Source organism: Scyliorhinus torazame, chromosome 15 (genome assembly GCF_047496885.1).
Source record: "Scyliorhinus torazame isolate Kashiwa2021f chromosome 15, sScyTor2.1, whole genome shotgun sequence".
NCBI classification, from domain to species: domain Eukaryota; kingdom Metazoa; phylum Chordata; class Chondrichthyes; order Carcharhiniformes; family Scyliorhinidae; genus Scyliorhinus; species Scyliorhinus torazame.
Genome location: NC_092721.1, coordinates 5,872,283 through 5,884,967, shown reverse-complemented (window position 1 = coordinate 5,884,967; position 12,685 = coordinate 5,872,283). Strand labels below are relative to the sequence as shown.

Below are 12,685 nucleotides of genomic sequence, written 5' to 3'. Positions count from 1 at the left end.
GGGTATTACACTATAGCCCCAGTCTGTGCTCCACACTGGGGTATTACACTCTAACCCCAGTCTGTGTCCCACACTGGGGTATTACACTATAGCCCCAGTCTGTGCCCCACACTGGGGTATTACACTATAGCCCCCAGTCTGTGTCCACACTGGGGTATTACACTATAACCCCCAGTCTGTGCCCCACACTGGGGTATTACACTATAACCCCAGTCTGTGTCCCACGCTGGGGTATTACACTATAACCCCAGTCTGTGTCCCACACTGGGGTATTACACTCTAACCCCAGTCTGTGCCCCACACTGGGGTATTACACTATAGACCCCAGTCTGTGCCCACACTGGGGTATTACACTATAGCCCCCAGTCTGTGCCCCACACTGGGGTATTACACTCTAACCCCAGTCTGTGTCCCACACTGGGGTATTACACTCTAACCCCAGTCTGTGTCCCACACTGGGGTATTACACTCTAACCCCAGTCTGTGTCCCACACTGGGGTATTACACTATAACCCCCAGTCTGTGTCCACACTGGGGTATTACACTCTAACCCCAGTCTGTGTCCCACACTGGGGTATTACACTATAACCCCAGTCTGTGCCCCACGCTGGGGTATTACACTATAACCCCCAGTCTGTTTCCACACTGGGGTATTACACTATAACCCCAGTCTGTGTCCACACTGGGGTATTACACTATAACCCCAGTCTGTGTCCCACACTGGGGTATTACACTATAACCCCCAGTCTGTGTCCCACACTTGGGTATAACACTATAGCCCCCAGTCTGTGTCCCACACTGGGGTATTACACTCTAACCCCAGTCTGTGCTCCACACTGGGGTATTACACTATAGCCCCAGTCTGTGTCCCACACTGGGGTATTACACTATAACCCCAGTCTGTGCCCCACACTGGGGTATTACACTATAACCCCAGTCTGTGTCCCACACTGGGGTATTACACTATAACCCAGTCTGTGTCCCACACAGGGGTATTACACTATAACCCCAGTCTGTGTCCCACACAGGGGTATTACACTATAACCCCAGTCTGTGTCCCACACTGGGGTATTACACTATAACCCCAGTCTGTGTCCCACACTGGGGTATTACACTATAACCCCCAGTCTGTGTCCCACACAGGGGTATTACACTATAACCCCAGTCTGTGCCCCACACTGGGGTATTACACTATAGCCCCAGTCTGTGTCCCACACTGGGGTATTACACTATAACCCCAGTCTGTGTCCCACACTGGGGTATTACACTCTAACCCAGTCTGTGTCCCACACAGGGGTATTACACTATAACCCCAGTCTGTGCCCCACACTGGGGTATTACACTATAGCCCCAGTCTGTGTCCCACACTGGGGTATTACACTATAACCCCAGTCTGTGTCCCACACTGGGGTATTACACTATAACCCCAGTCTGTGTCCCACACAGGGGTATTACACTATAACCCCAGTCTGTGTCCACACTGGGGTATTACACTATAACCCCAGTCTGTGTCCCATGCTGGGGTATTACACTATAACCCAGTCTGTGTCCCACACAGGGGTATTACACTATAACCCAGTCTGTGTCCCACACAGGGGTATTACACTATAACCCCAGTTTGTGCTCCACACTGGGGTATTACACTATAACCCCAGTCTGTGTCCACACTGGGGTATTACACTATAACCCAGTCTGTGTCCCACACTGAGGTATTACACTATAACCCAGTCTGTGTCCCACACAGGGGTATTACACTATAACCCAGTCTGTGTCCCACACAGGGGTATTACACTATAACCCCCAGTCTGTGTCCCACACAGGGGTATTACACTATAGCCCCAGTCTGTGTCCCACACTGGGGTATTACACTATAACCCCAGTCTGTGTCCCACACTGGGGTATTACACTCTAACCCAGTCTGTGTCCCACACAGGGGTATTACACTATAACCCCAGTCTGTGCCCCACACTGGGGTATTACACTATAGCCCCAGTCTGTGTCCCACACTGGGGTATTACACTATAACCCCAGTTTGTGCTCCACACTGGGGTATTACACTATAACCCCAGTCTGTGTCCACACTGGGGTATTACACTATAACCCAGTCTGTGTCCCACACTGAGGTATTACACTATAACCCAGTCTGTGTCCCACACAGGGGTATTACACTATAACCCAGTCTGTGTCCCACACAGGGGTATTACACTATAACCCCCAGTCTGTGTCCCACACAGGGGTATTACACTATAGCCCCAGTCTGTGTCCCACACTGGGGTATTACACTATAACCCCAGTCTGTGTCCCACACTGGGGTATTACACTCTAACCCAGTCTGTGTCCCACACAGGGGTATTACACTATAACCCCAGTCTGTGCCCCACACTGGGGTATTACACTATAGCCCCAGTCTGTGTCCCACACTGGGGTATTACACTATAACCCCAGTCTGTGTCCCACACTGGGGTATTACACTATAACCCCAGTCTGTGTCCCACACAGGGGTATTACACTATAACCCCAGTCTGTGTCCACACTGGGGTATTACACTATAACCCCAGTCTGTGTCCCACGCTGGGGTATTACACTATAACCCCAGTCTGTGTCCCACACTGGGGTATTACACTATAACCCAGTCTGTGTCCCACACAGGGGTATTACACTATAACCCAGTCTGTGTCCCACACAGGGGTATTACACTATAACCCCAGTTTGTGCTCCACACTGGGGTATTACACTATAACCCCAGTCTGTGTCCACACTGGGGTATTACACTATAACCCAGTCTGTGTCCCACACTGGGGTATTACACTATAACCCAGTCTGTGTCCCACACAGGGGTATTACACTATAACCCCAGTTTGTGCTCCACACTGGGGTATTACACTATAACCCCAGTCTGTGCTCCACACTGGGGTATTACACTATAACCCCAGTCTGTGTCCCACACTGGGGTATTACACTATAACCCAGTCTGTGTCCCACACAGGGGTATTACACTATAACCCCAGTCTGTGTCCACACTGGGGTATTACACTCTAACCCCAGTCTGTGTCCACACTGGGGTATTACACTATAACCCCAGTCTGTGCCCCACACTGGGGTATTACACTATAACCCAGTCTGTGTCCCACGCTGGGGTATTACACTCTAACCCCAGTCTGTGCCCCACACTGGGGTATTACACTCTAACCCCAGTCTGTGTCCCACACTGGGGTATTACACTCTAACCCCAGTCTGTGTCCCACACTGGGGTATTACACTATAACCCCAGTCTGTGTCCCACACTGGGGTATTACACTATAACCCCCAGTCTGTGTCCACACTGGGGTATTACACTATAACCCCAGTCTGTGCTCCACACTGGGGTATTACACTATAACCCCCAGTCTGTGTCCCACACTGGGGTATTACACTATAGCCCCAGTCGGTGTCCACACTGGGGTATTACACTCTAACCCCAGCCTGTGTCCCACACTGGGGTATTACACTATAACCCCAGCCTGAGTCCCACACTGGGTGATCTGCATAAGATAAAGATGCATGGCATTAAGGGGAAAGTAGTAGCATGGATAGAGGATTGGTTAATTAATAGAAAGCAAAGAGTGGGGATTAATGGGTGTTTCTCTGGTTGGCAATCAGTAGCTAGTGGTGTCCCTCAGGGATCAGTGTTGGGCCCACAATTACTCACAATTTACATAGATGATTTGGAGTTGGGGACCAAGGGCAATGTGTCCAAGTTTGCAGACGACACTAAGATTAGTGGTAAAGCAAAAAGTGCAGAGGATACCAGAAGTCTGCAGAGGGATTTGGATAGGCTAAGTGAATGGGCTAGGGTCTGGCAGATGGAATACAATGTTGACAAATGTGAAGTTATCCATTTTGGTAGGAATAACAGCAAAAGGGATTATTATTTAAATGATAAAATATTAAAACATGCTGCTGTGCAGAGAGACCTGGGTGTGCTAGTGCATGAGTCGCAAAAAGTTGGTTTACAGGTGCAACAGGTGATTAAGAAGGCAAATGGAGTTTTGTCCTTCATTGCTAGAGGGATGGAGTTTAAGATTAGGGAGGTTATCCTGCAATTGTATAAGGTGTTAGTGAGGCCACACCTGGAGTATTGTGTTCAGTTTTGGTCTCCTTACCTGAGAAAGGACGTACTGGCACTGGAGGGTGTGCAGAGGAGATTCACTAGGTTAATCCCAGAGCTGAAGGGGTTGGATTACGAGGAGAGGCTGAGCAGACTGGGACTGTACTCGTTGGAATTTAGAAGGATGCGGGGGGATCTTATAGAAACATATAAAATTATGAAGGGAATAGATAGGATAGATGCGGGCAGGTTGTTTCCACTGGCGGGTGAAAGCAGAACTAGGAGGCATAGCCTCAAAATAAGGGGAAGTAGATTTAGGACTGAGTTTAGGAGGAACTTCTTCACCCAAAGGGTTGTGAATCTATGGAATTCCTTGCCCAATGAAGCAGTAGAGGCTCCTTCATTAAATGTTTTTAAGATAAAGATAGATAGTCTTTTGAAGGATTAAGGGATTAAGGGTTATGTTGTTCGGGCCGGAAAGTGGAGCTGAGTCCACAAAAGATCAGCCATGATCTCATTAAATGGCGGAGCAGGCTCGAGGGGCCAGATGGCCGATTCCTGCTCCTAGTTCTTATGTTATTCTGGTGTCAGTTCGTTCAGAATTCTTTGAACAAACATGTGTGTGTTTTCATTCCTTTAGGTTTGAAAGGTTCACCAGGTATGGCGGGATTCCCCGCTGTGAAGGGGGCTATAGGCCGACATGGCATCCCAGGCTTGAAGGGGGATTTTGGGTTCCCAGGAATTACAGGTGGCATTGGTCAGTCTGGAGCGAGAGGTGCCAAAGGTAAATGTTAATCTACAGTCGTATCCATCTTCCAAGTTAGTGTATGTGAGTTATCTGGGTAACTCCTTTATAGAATATATTAATCTCACCCATTTAAAAATGATTAAAGAAATTGAAGGCTGATCTTGCTCCCTTTATTTGATGTAATAGCAGTGACCGTAAATTGATGGCCAACCCAATGGTTTGCACAGCTAAGCAAGTAAACCTGTATTGCTAACTTTATTTATAAGTGTCATTTGAACTGTATTGGGTTGCTTAATTGCAGTTAGTAGCAGGTGTAGATAGTAAGTTTTTTCCCCTTTTGTTTAAGAACTGTTTAACTGTTAATTGTAAATATATTTATTTGATGTTAATTTGTTAATTCTGTGTTTTAATTAAAGTTTGTTTTAACATAAAAAATACCTATTGGTCAGTGTCATCACTGCTGGGGTAAAGATCCTTTGCTCAATGTTTTACAAATTTAAAAAAGTTGTTTAGGATTCTCGTCCTATACCCTAAGGTTAGGTGGGGATACTGGGTTAGTTTGGAGGACTAGGCTTAAGTCGGGTGCTCTTTCCAAGGGCCGGTGCAGACTTGATGGGTTGAATGGCCTCCTTCTGCACTGTTGATTCTATGACTCCAACAAAACTTGGGGTCTGGTTCGATATCCTTACAACAGCTTAGCCTGAAATAACTCAATTGATACATCAGCTTGTTTCTGATTTTATTAGAATGCCGCTGGGATCTCTCCCCACGACTAAATCAAAACAAGAGATTTCCTTTGGCCACGCACAAAGAGAGGGCAGGGGGAGCACTGGATCCCAACTGCAGCTCTGGAAGAAGGGCTGATAGGTTTGGGGGCAGAGGATGAGGAGAGTGGTTATAGAGAGGAGAATAAAAGATTTGGATTATGTTGTACATGAATCTATTAGATGTGTAGTAGGAATATAGTCATGGAATTGGTGTCTGTCTGTCTCAGGAGATGGCGGCCTGTGGCCAGGGTGTCTGTCACTTCTGTATGGAACGTTGTCTGTTGTGGGTGGCATTGCCCAGTTGTCAATGGCAGCCACGCCCACAGCCTTGGCCAAGGTCGTAGAGTCACAATGTGTTGCATGCTAAAGAAACAAAAAGGACTCAATCTTCTGCCCTGTAGAGTACAAAATGTTGACGTTGACAAGTTGTTGTAGAGTGACGCTGTTTTATTCATAATCCCAGGTGATCGTGGAGCGACAGGACCTCCAGGGCCATTGCCACCAATCAGACACATGCTGGTGAGAGTGAAGGGGGACAAGGGAGACTACGGTAACCCCGGGGATCTGGGATTTGTCGGTCCCAGAGGTACAGTATGACTGAAATATGAAAATTGGGAAGAATTCGATATTTGATTCTGGTGTTTGGTTTTGTGCACACTTTGGCATTTGGGACAACCCTAAATGTCAGCTGCATTATTTAGGCAGCACGGTAGCACAGTGGTTAGCACCACTGCCTCACAGCTCCAGGGACCCGGGTTCAATTCCGGCTTCGGGTGACTGTGCGGAGTCTACACGTTCTCCCCGTGTGTGCGTGGGTTTCCTCCGGGTGCTCCGGTTTCCTGCCACAGTCCAAAGATCTGAAGGTTAGGTGGATTGGCCGTGATAAATTGTTCCTTAGTATCCCACGGTTACGGGGGTAGAGTGGGGCAGTGGGCCTGAGTAGGCTGCCCTTTCGGATGAGCGGTGCAGACTCGATAGGCCAAATCCCCTCCTCCTGCTTCTATTTCCTATATTCCTTGGGAGGAAATGGGAATTTTTTTCACAGCAAGTTAGGATCCGGAAGATACCGCCTGAAAGGGATTCAAAGCAGATTCAAAGGGGAATGCTCTAAAAGGAAATGTCTCCAGAGATGTAAGAAAAAAGCAGAAGGAGTGGGCCTTGGATCGATCTGTCAAAGGGCCAGCAGAGGCATGCTGGGCCAAATGGACTGTGCCAGTCTTTGTTATGGAACTACAGGAAAGGATGACTCCTTATACACTCATATTCTCAGTGCTTCTTAGATCTGAATTGACGAGTCTTACAAATATGTTTGTAGTTTCAGACTGTCTTTAGCTTAACATCAAATGAAAGGGGTCATGTGACCTGTTCTGAATTCTGCCTGACAACAGGCCTGGGTGATATGGCTGTTAAAAATGATGGGGCAGCCCAGTTTATTTTCTGGATAGAAGATGTTCATAATTGGAGACAAAGGCAGCAGCATCTGTGTTTACAGTGGTTAGACTACCTGTCTCCAAATTCCCCAAAGGTGTTCAGAATGTCAGGTTACCTGCCGCCTTACCTCCAAGATAAAGGAGAGTCATTGCCTAAATAATACCCAACCAGCATGTTTACTTGGACACCAGGCCTGTGTGATTGGCATTGTCATGGAGAAGGGCTCTGAGAGGGGAAAGGTTTCGAAGATGTCCTGAAAACTCAGACAAGTTCGTCTGTCAGGATCCAGGAGAGTGTGAGCCCCTTGTTCCCCCCTCTGAGTGCCCACATACCCTTGTGACCAAAACTCCGGGTGTCCACCTCTCCGGGTGTCCACATGCCCCAGTGTCCACCAACCCCAGTGTCCACCTTTCCATCAGGTAGTGCTGCTGATGTTTCAGAGCTGCCAGATGTGTGATTGGGCCAATAGCTTGGAGATCCCGCCCACTGTTGGATGACAGGCCCACGTGCGGCCAATTATGAGGCCACGGGTGGTAAAATGGCCATTTAATATTTAAATAAGCTAGAGTGCCGGGTAGGGGGGGGGCAGACTAGAGTAGCAGGGGCACTGCCAGGGTGCCAGGATGGCAGTGTCAAGCTGCCCAGGCTGCCCGTGCTAGGGGGCAGGCCCAGGAGGGAGGGGTGGGGGTCCTTGCCCATACGAGGTAGGTGAGGGGGGGACTCGAGAAGCCCGGAAGAGGTAAATTGGGAGAAATGAGGGGGTCCGGAGGCCAAGGTGGGGCAGCTGAGGGGAGTCGAAAGAGCGGGGGTGCCTTTAAAAACATCGCCCCAATCCGAGAGTAGTCTTGCTGCACACGTCAGAGCAGGAAATGGATTAGAAGTGGTCTCGACGGGAAGCTCATCGCCGAGACAAAAAATATGTCAAAATGCAGTTGGATAGCGATGTCCACGGCACCGAGAGAAATCCTGCTGAACACACCGGTCAGCGCACTCTAACCCCAGTCCACTGACCCTCGCCCCCTTTGCTGCGTCACTGTCTGCCTCTCAAACCCTGCAAATTCTCCCCAGCTTTCTCCCTCTCTCTCTCCTTCAAACTGAACGTTTTGCGCAGGATATTGGTCACTTGCCCTGATTATGTAACTCAATGTCAAATTCTGTATAATTTATACTTTAATGAAGCACTTTGGAATGTTTCACTGAATGGGAGGTGTGCCAGGAATGCTGGCTGCTATCATTATCAATGTTCCTCTGTGTGAGCAAAGTGATTGGACATTCCCAGTGAATGTATCTGTTGTTTCTTCTTGATCAGGAACAAAGGGAATGCCGGGATATCCAGGAGATGGGGGACGGCCAGGTCTTCCCGGAGTTCCAGGGCAGCAGAAAGGAGGTACAGGATTCCCAGGAGTACCTGGTGAAACCGGAAAAAAAGGAATGCCGGGAACGCCAGGACCACCAGGAATTAGTGGGTTCCCTGGGATGCCTGGGACAAAGGTATGTTTGTGGGAAAATGTCCTTTTACCGGGAATGATTCACATTCCTAGTATTGAGCTGAATTCACCAGCGCCCCAACAGGGACTGAGAGGGTCACATTCCCCAACTAACCCACAGGATTGTGTATCCACGGCCCATTCCACACAACACACACAATAATCCAGGCCAACACTCCCACTGCAGTCCTGAGTGTCATCAGAGAGTACCTTTAAGAAATGGATGTTTATTACTGGAGTGATGTGCTTCTGGTAAAAGGTGTTTTAAGTCGTGTGGATGTTAAAAGGAAAGCTTAAAGGATTACTTCGTATTGTATTCTTTGGGGATTGTATTTGAATTAATGGTTGCTAAGATGTTCACTGTATGTTTTAAAAAGGTGAACTTGAGGTCATAGAATAAACATTGTTTTTCTTTAAAAATTACTTTTCCATTTCTGCTGTCCCACACCTGTAGAGTGGGCCGTGTGCTCCCCATACCACAAATCTATTAAACGTTGTGGGTCAGGTGAACTCCATGATACACTTTGGGGTTCTCTAAACCCTGGCCCATAACATGAGGGAGTGCTGCACTGTCAGAGGGTCAGTACTGAGGGAGTGCTGCACTGTCGGAGGGTCAGTACTGAGGGAGTGCTGCACTGTCAGAGGGTCAGTACTGAGGGAGTGCCGCACTGTCAGAGGGTCAGTACTGAGTGAGTGCTGCACTGTCAGAGGGTCAGTACTGAGGGAGTGCTGCACTGTCAGAGGGTCAGTACTGAGGGAGTGCCGCACTGTCAGAGGGTCAGTACTGAGTGAGTGCTGCACTGTCAGAGGGTCAGTACTGAGGGAGTGCAGCACTGTCAGAGTTCCAGTACTGAGGGAGTGCTGCACTGTCAGAGGGTCAGTACTGAGGAAGTGCTGCACTGTCAGAGGGTCAGTACTGAGGGAGTGCTGAACTGTCCGAGGGTCAGTACTGAGGGAGTGCTGCACTGTCAGAGGGTCAGTACTGAGGGAGCGCTGCACTGTCAGAGGGTCAGTACTGAGGGAGTGCCGCACTGTCAGAGGGTCAGTACTGAGGGAGTGCCGCACTGTCAGAGGGTCAGTAGTGAGGGAGTGCCACACTGTCAGAGGGTCAGTACTAAGGGAGTGCCGCACTGTCAGAGGGGCAGTACTGAGAGGGTACTGCACTGTCAGAGGGTCAGTGCTGAGGGAGTGCCACACTGTCAGAGGGTCAGTACTAAGGGAGTGCCGCACTGTCAGAGGGGCAGTACTGAAGGAGTGCTGCACTGTCAGAGGGTCAGTACTGAGGGAGTGCCGCACTGTCAGAGGGTCAGTACTAAGGGAGTGCCGCACTGTCAGAGGGTCAGTACTAAGGGAGTGCCGCACTGTCAAGAGGGGCAGTACTGAGGGAGTGCTGCACTGTCAGAGGGTCAGGGCTGAGGGAGCGCTGCACTGTCAGAGGGTCAGTACTGAGGGAGTGCTGCACTGTCAGAGGGTCAGTACTGAGGGAGTGCTGCACTGCAGAGGGTCAGTACTGAGGGAGTGCCGCACTGTCAGAGGGTTAGTACTGAGGGAGTGCCGCACTGTCAGAGGGTCAGTACTGAGGGAGTGCCGCACTGTCAGAGGGTCAGTACTGAGGGAGTGCCGCACTGTCAGAGGGTCAGTACTGAGTGAGTGCTGCACTGTCAGAGGGTCAGTGCTGAGGGAGTGCTACACTGTCAGAGGGTCAGTGCTGAGGGAGTGCCGCACTGTCAGAGGGTCAGTACTGAGGGAGTGCCGCACTGTCAGAGGGTCAGTACTGAGGGAGTGCTGCACTGTCAGAGGGTCAATACTGAGGGAGTGCTGAACTGTCAGAGGGTCAGTACTGAGGGAGTGCTGCACTGTCAGAGGGTCAGTACTGAGGGAGTGCTGCACTGTCAGAGGGTCAGTACTGAGGGAGTGCTGCACTGTCAGAGGGTCAGTACTGAGGGAGTGCCGCACTGTCAGAGGGTCAGTACTGAGGGAGTGCTGCACTGTCAGAGGGTCAGTACTGAGGGAATGCTGCACTGTCAGAGGGTCAGTACTGAGGGAGTGCTGCACTGTCAGAGGGTCAGTACTGAGGGAGTGCTGCACTGTCAGAGGGTCAGTACTGAGGGAGTGCCGCACTGTCAGAGGGTCAGTACTGAGGGAGAGCTGCACTGTCAGAGGGTCAGCAGTGCGGGAGAGCTGCACTGTCAGAGGGTCAGTACTGAGGGAGTGCCGCACTGTCAGAGGGTCAGTACAGAGGTTGCTGCACTGTCAGAGGATCAGTACTGAGGGAGTGCCGCACTGTCAGAGGATCAGTACTGAGGGAGCGCTGCACTGTCAGAGGGTCAGTACTGAGGGAGTGTCGCACTGTCAGAGGGTCAGTACTGAGGGAGTGTCGCACTGTCAGAGGGTCAGTACTGAGGGAGTGCCGCACTGTCAGAGGGTCAGTACTGAGGGAGTGCCGCACTGTCAGAGGGTCAGTACTGAGGGAGTGCCGCACTGTCGGAGGGTCAGTACAGAGGGAGCGCTGCACTGTCAGAGGGTCAGTACTGAGGGAGTGTCGCACTGTCAGAGGGTCAGTACTGAGGGAGTGCCGCACTGTCGGAGGGTCAGTACAGAGGGAGTGCGGCACTGTTAGAGGGTCAGTACTGAGGGAGTGCCGCACTGTCAGAGGGTCAGTACTGAGGGAGCGCCGCACTGTCAGAGTGTAAGTACTGAGGGAGTGCTGCACTGTCAGAGGGTCAATACTGAGGGAGTGCCGCACTGTCAGAGGGTCAGTACTGAGGGAGTGCCGCACTGTCGGAGGGTCAGTACAGAGGGAGTGCCGCACTGTCAGAGGGTCAGTACTGAGGGAGTGCTGCACTGTCAGAGGGTCAGTACTGAGGGAGTGCCGCACTGTCAGAGGGTCAGTACTGTGGGAGTGTCGCACTGTCAGAGGGTCAGTACTGAGGGAGTGCCGCACTGTCAGAGGGTCAGTACTGAGGGAGTGCCGCACTGTCAGAGGATCAGTACTGAGGGAGCGCTGCACTGTCAGAGGGTCAGTACTGAGGGAGTGTCGCACTGTCAGAGGGTCAGTACTGAGGGAGTGCCGCACTGTCAGAGGGTCAGTACTGAGGGAGTGCCGCACTGTCAGAGGATCAGTACTGAGGGAGCGCTGCACTGTCAGAGGGTCAGTACTGAGGGAGCGCTGCACTGTCAGAGGGTCAGTACTGAGGGAGTGCCGCACTGTCAGAGGGTCAGTACTGTGGGAGTGCCGCACTGTCAGAGGGTCAGTACTGTGGGAGTGCCGCACTGTCAGAGGGTCAGTACTGAGGGAGTGCTGCACTGTCAGAGGGTCAGTACTGAGGGAGTGCCGCACTGTCGGAAGTACTGTCTTTTGGATGAAGTATAAAATCGAGGTGCTGTTTGCCCTCTGAGCTGCATTGGAATGACCAGGTAGTTTAACCAAAATGACTGCGAGGGTCCATTGTGCCTGGCACACTGCAGACCGTGATCTTCCCCTGTCCTTGCCCAATATTTAATCTTCAATCAACAGCAGCTAAAATAGATTAGCTGGTGCTTTCACATTGCGGACAGTGTGTGATCTCTGTGTGCAGATTGGCTGCTGATATTCCTGGTCTGGTGACTCCATTTGTGAAATTGATTGGCTGGGGAATGAATTGACGCATCTTGATGTTGTGAATGGCGCTATCGAAATGCACCTCTGCCTGTGTTAATTGTGGTCATTTTATTACAGGGTGTGTTGGGTAACCGTGGCCGTCCTGGCAGTCTGGGGCAGCCTGGTTTCTCCGGCCTGAAAGGTTAGTGACAGACTCAGAATCCGGTCGCTTTGAGCAAAGTGGCCAACATTTGTGCGTTGATGTTGGGATTTCCATTGGGCTGTGAGTGCGGTAAGATGGATTGCCGGGTGATTTAGCTGTGGTGATTAAGATGGTTGCTTTTATCGGGTCGGCAGAGAGAAACTATTCCCTCTGATGGAGGGCGGGGGGTGGGTGGGGGGGGCGGCCGGGGGCGGCCGGGCCGGGGGGAGCGGTGAAGGGGGGGGGGGGGGGAGTAGCGGAGTGCAGATCAAGGGGAGCAGCACATACCAATCCCAGCCAGGTGGTTCGGGCGATGTCGGAAATACTTCCTCACACAAAGGGGGAGTCTGAGATTTGAATGGAAAAAACAAAAATGCGGGAAA

The 12,685-nt window shown here is 50.7% G+C and overlaps 1 protein-coding gene across 1 annotated transcript in view; it reads left to right on the top strand.

Annotated features, from left to right (window-relative positions):
- Nucleotides 1-12,685, top strand: part of LOC140391488 (uncharacterized) — a 333,618-nt gene that overhangs the window by 281,031 nt on the left and 39,902 nt on the right. Inside the window, exons 32-35 of the mRNA XM_072476010.1 lie at nucleotides 4,728-4,871; nucleotides 6,066-6,188; nucleotides 8,343-8,524; nucleotides 12,239-12,302. Of these exons, the coding sequence (XP_072332111.1) occupies nucleotides 4,728-4,871; nucleotides 6,066-6,188; nucleotides 8,343-8,524; nucleotides 12,239-12,302 (513 nt within the window). The remainder of the gene's footprint in view (nucleotides 1-4,727; nucleotides 4,872-6,065; nucleotides 6,189-8,342; nucleotides 8,525-12,238; nucleotides 12,303-12,685) is intronic.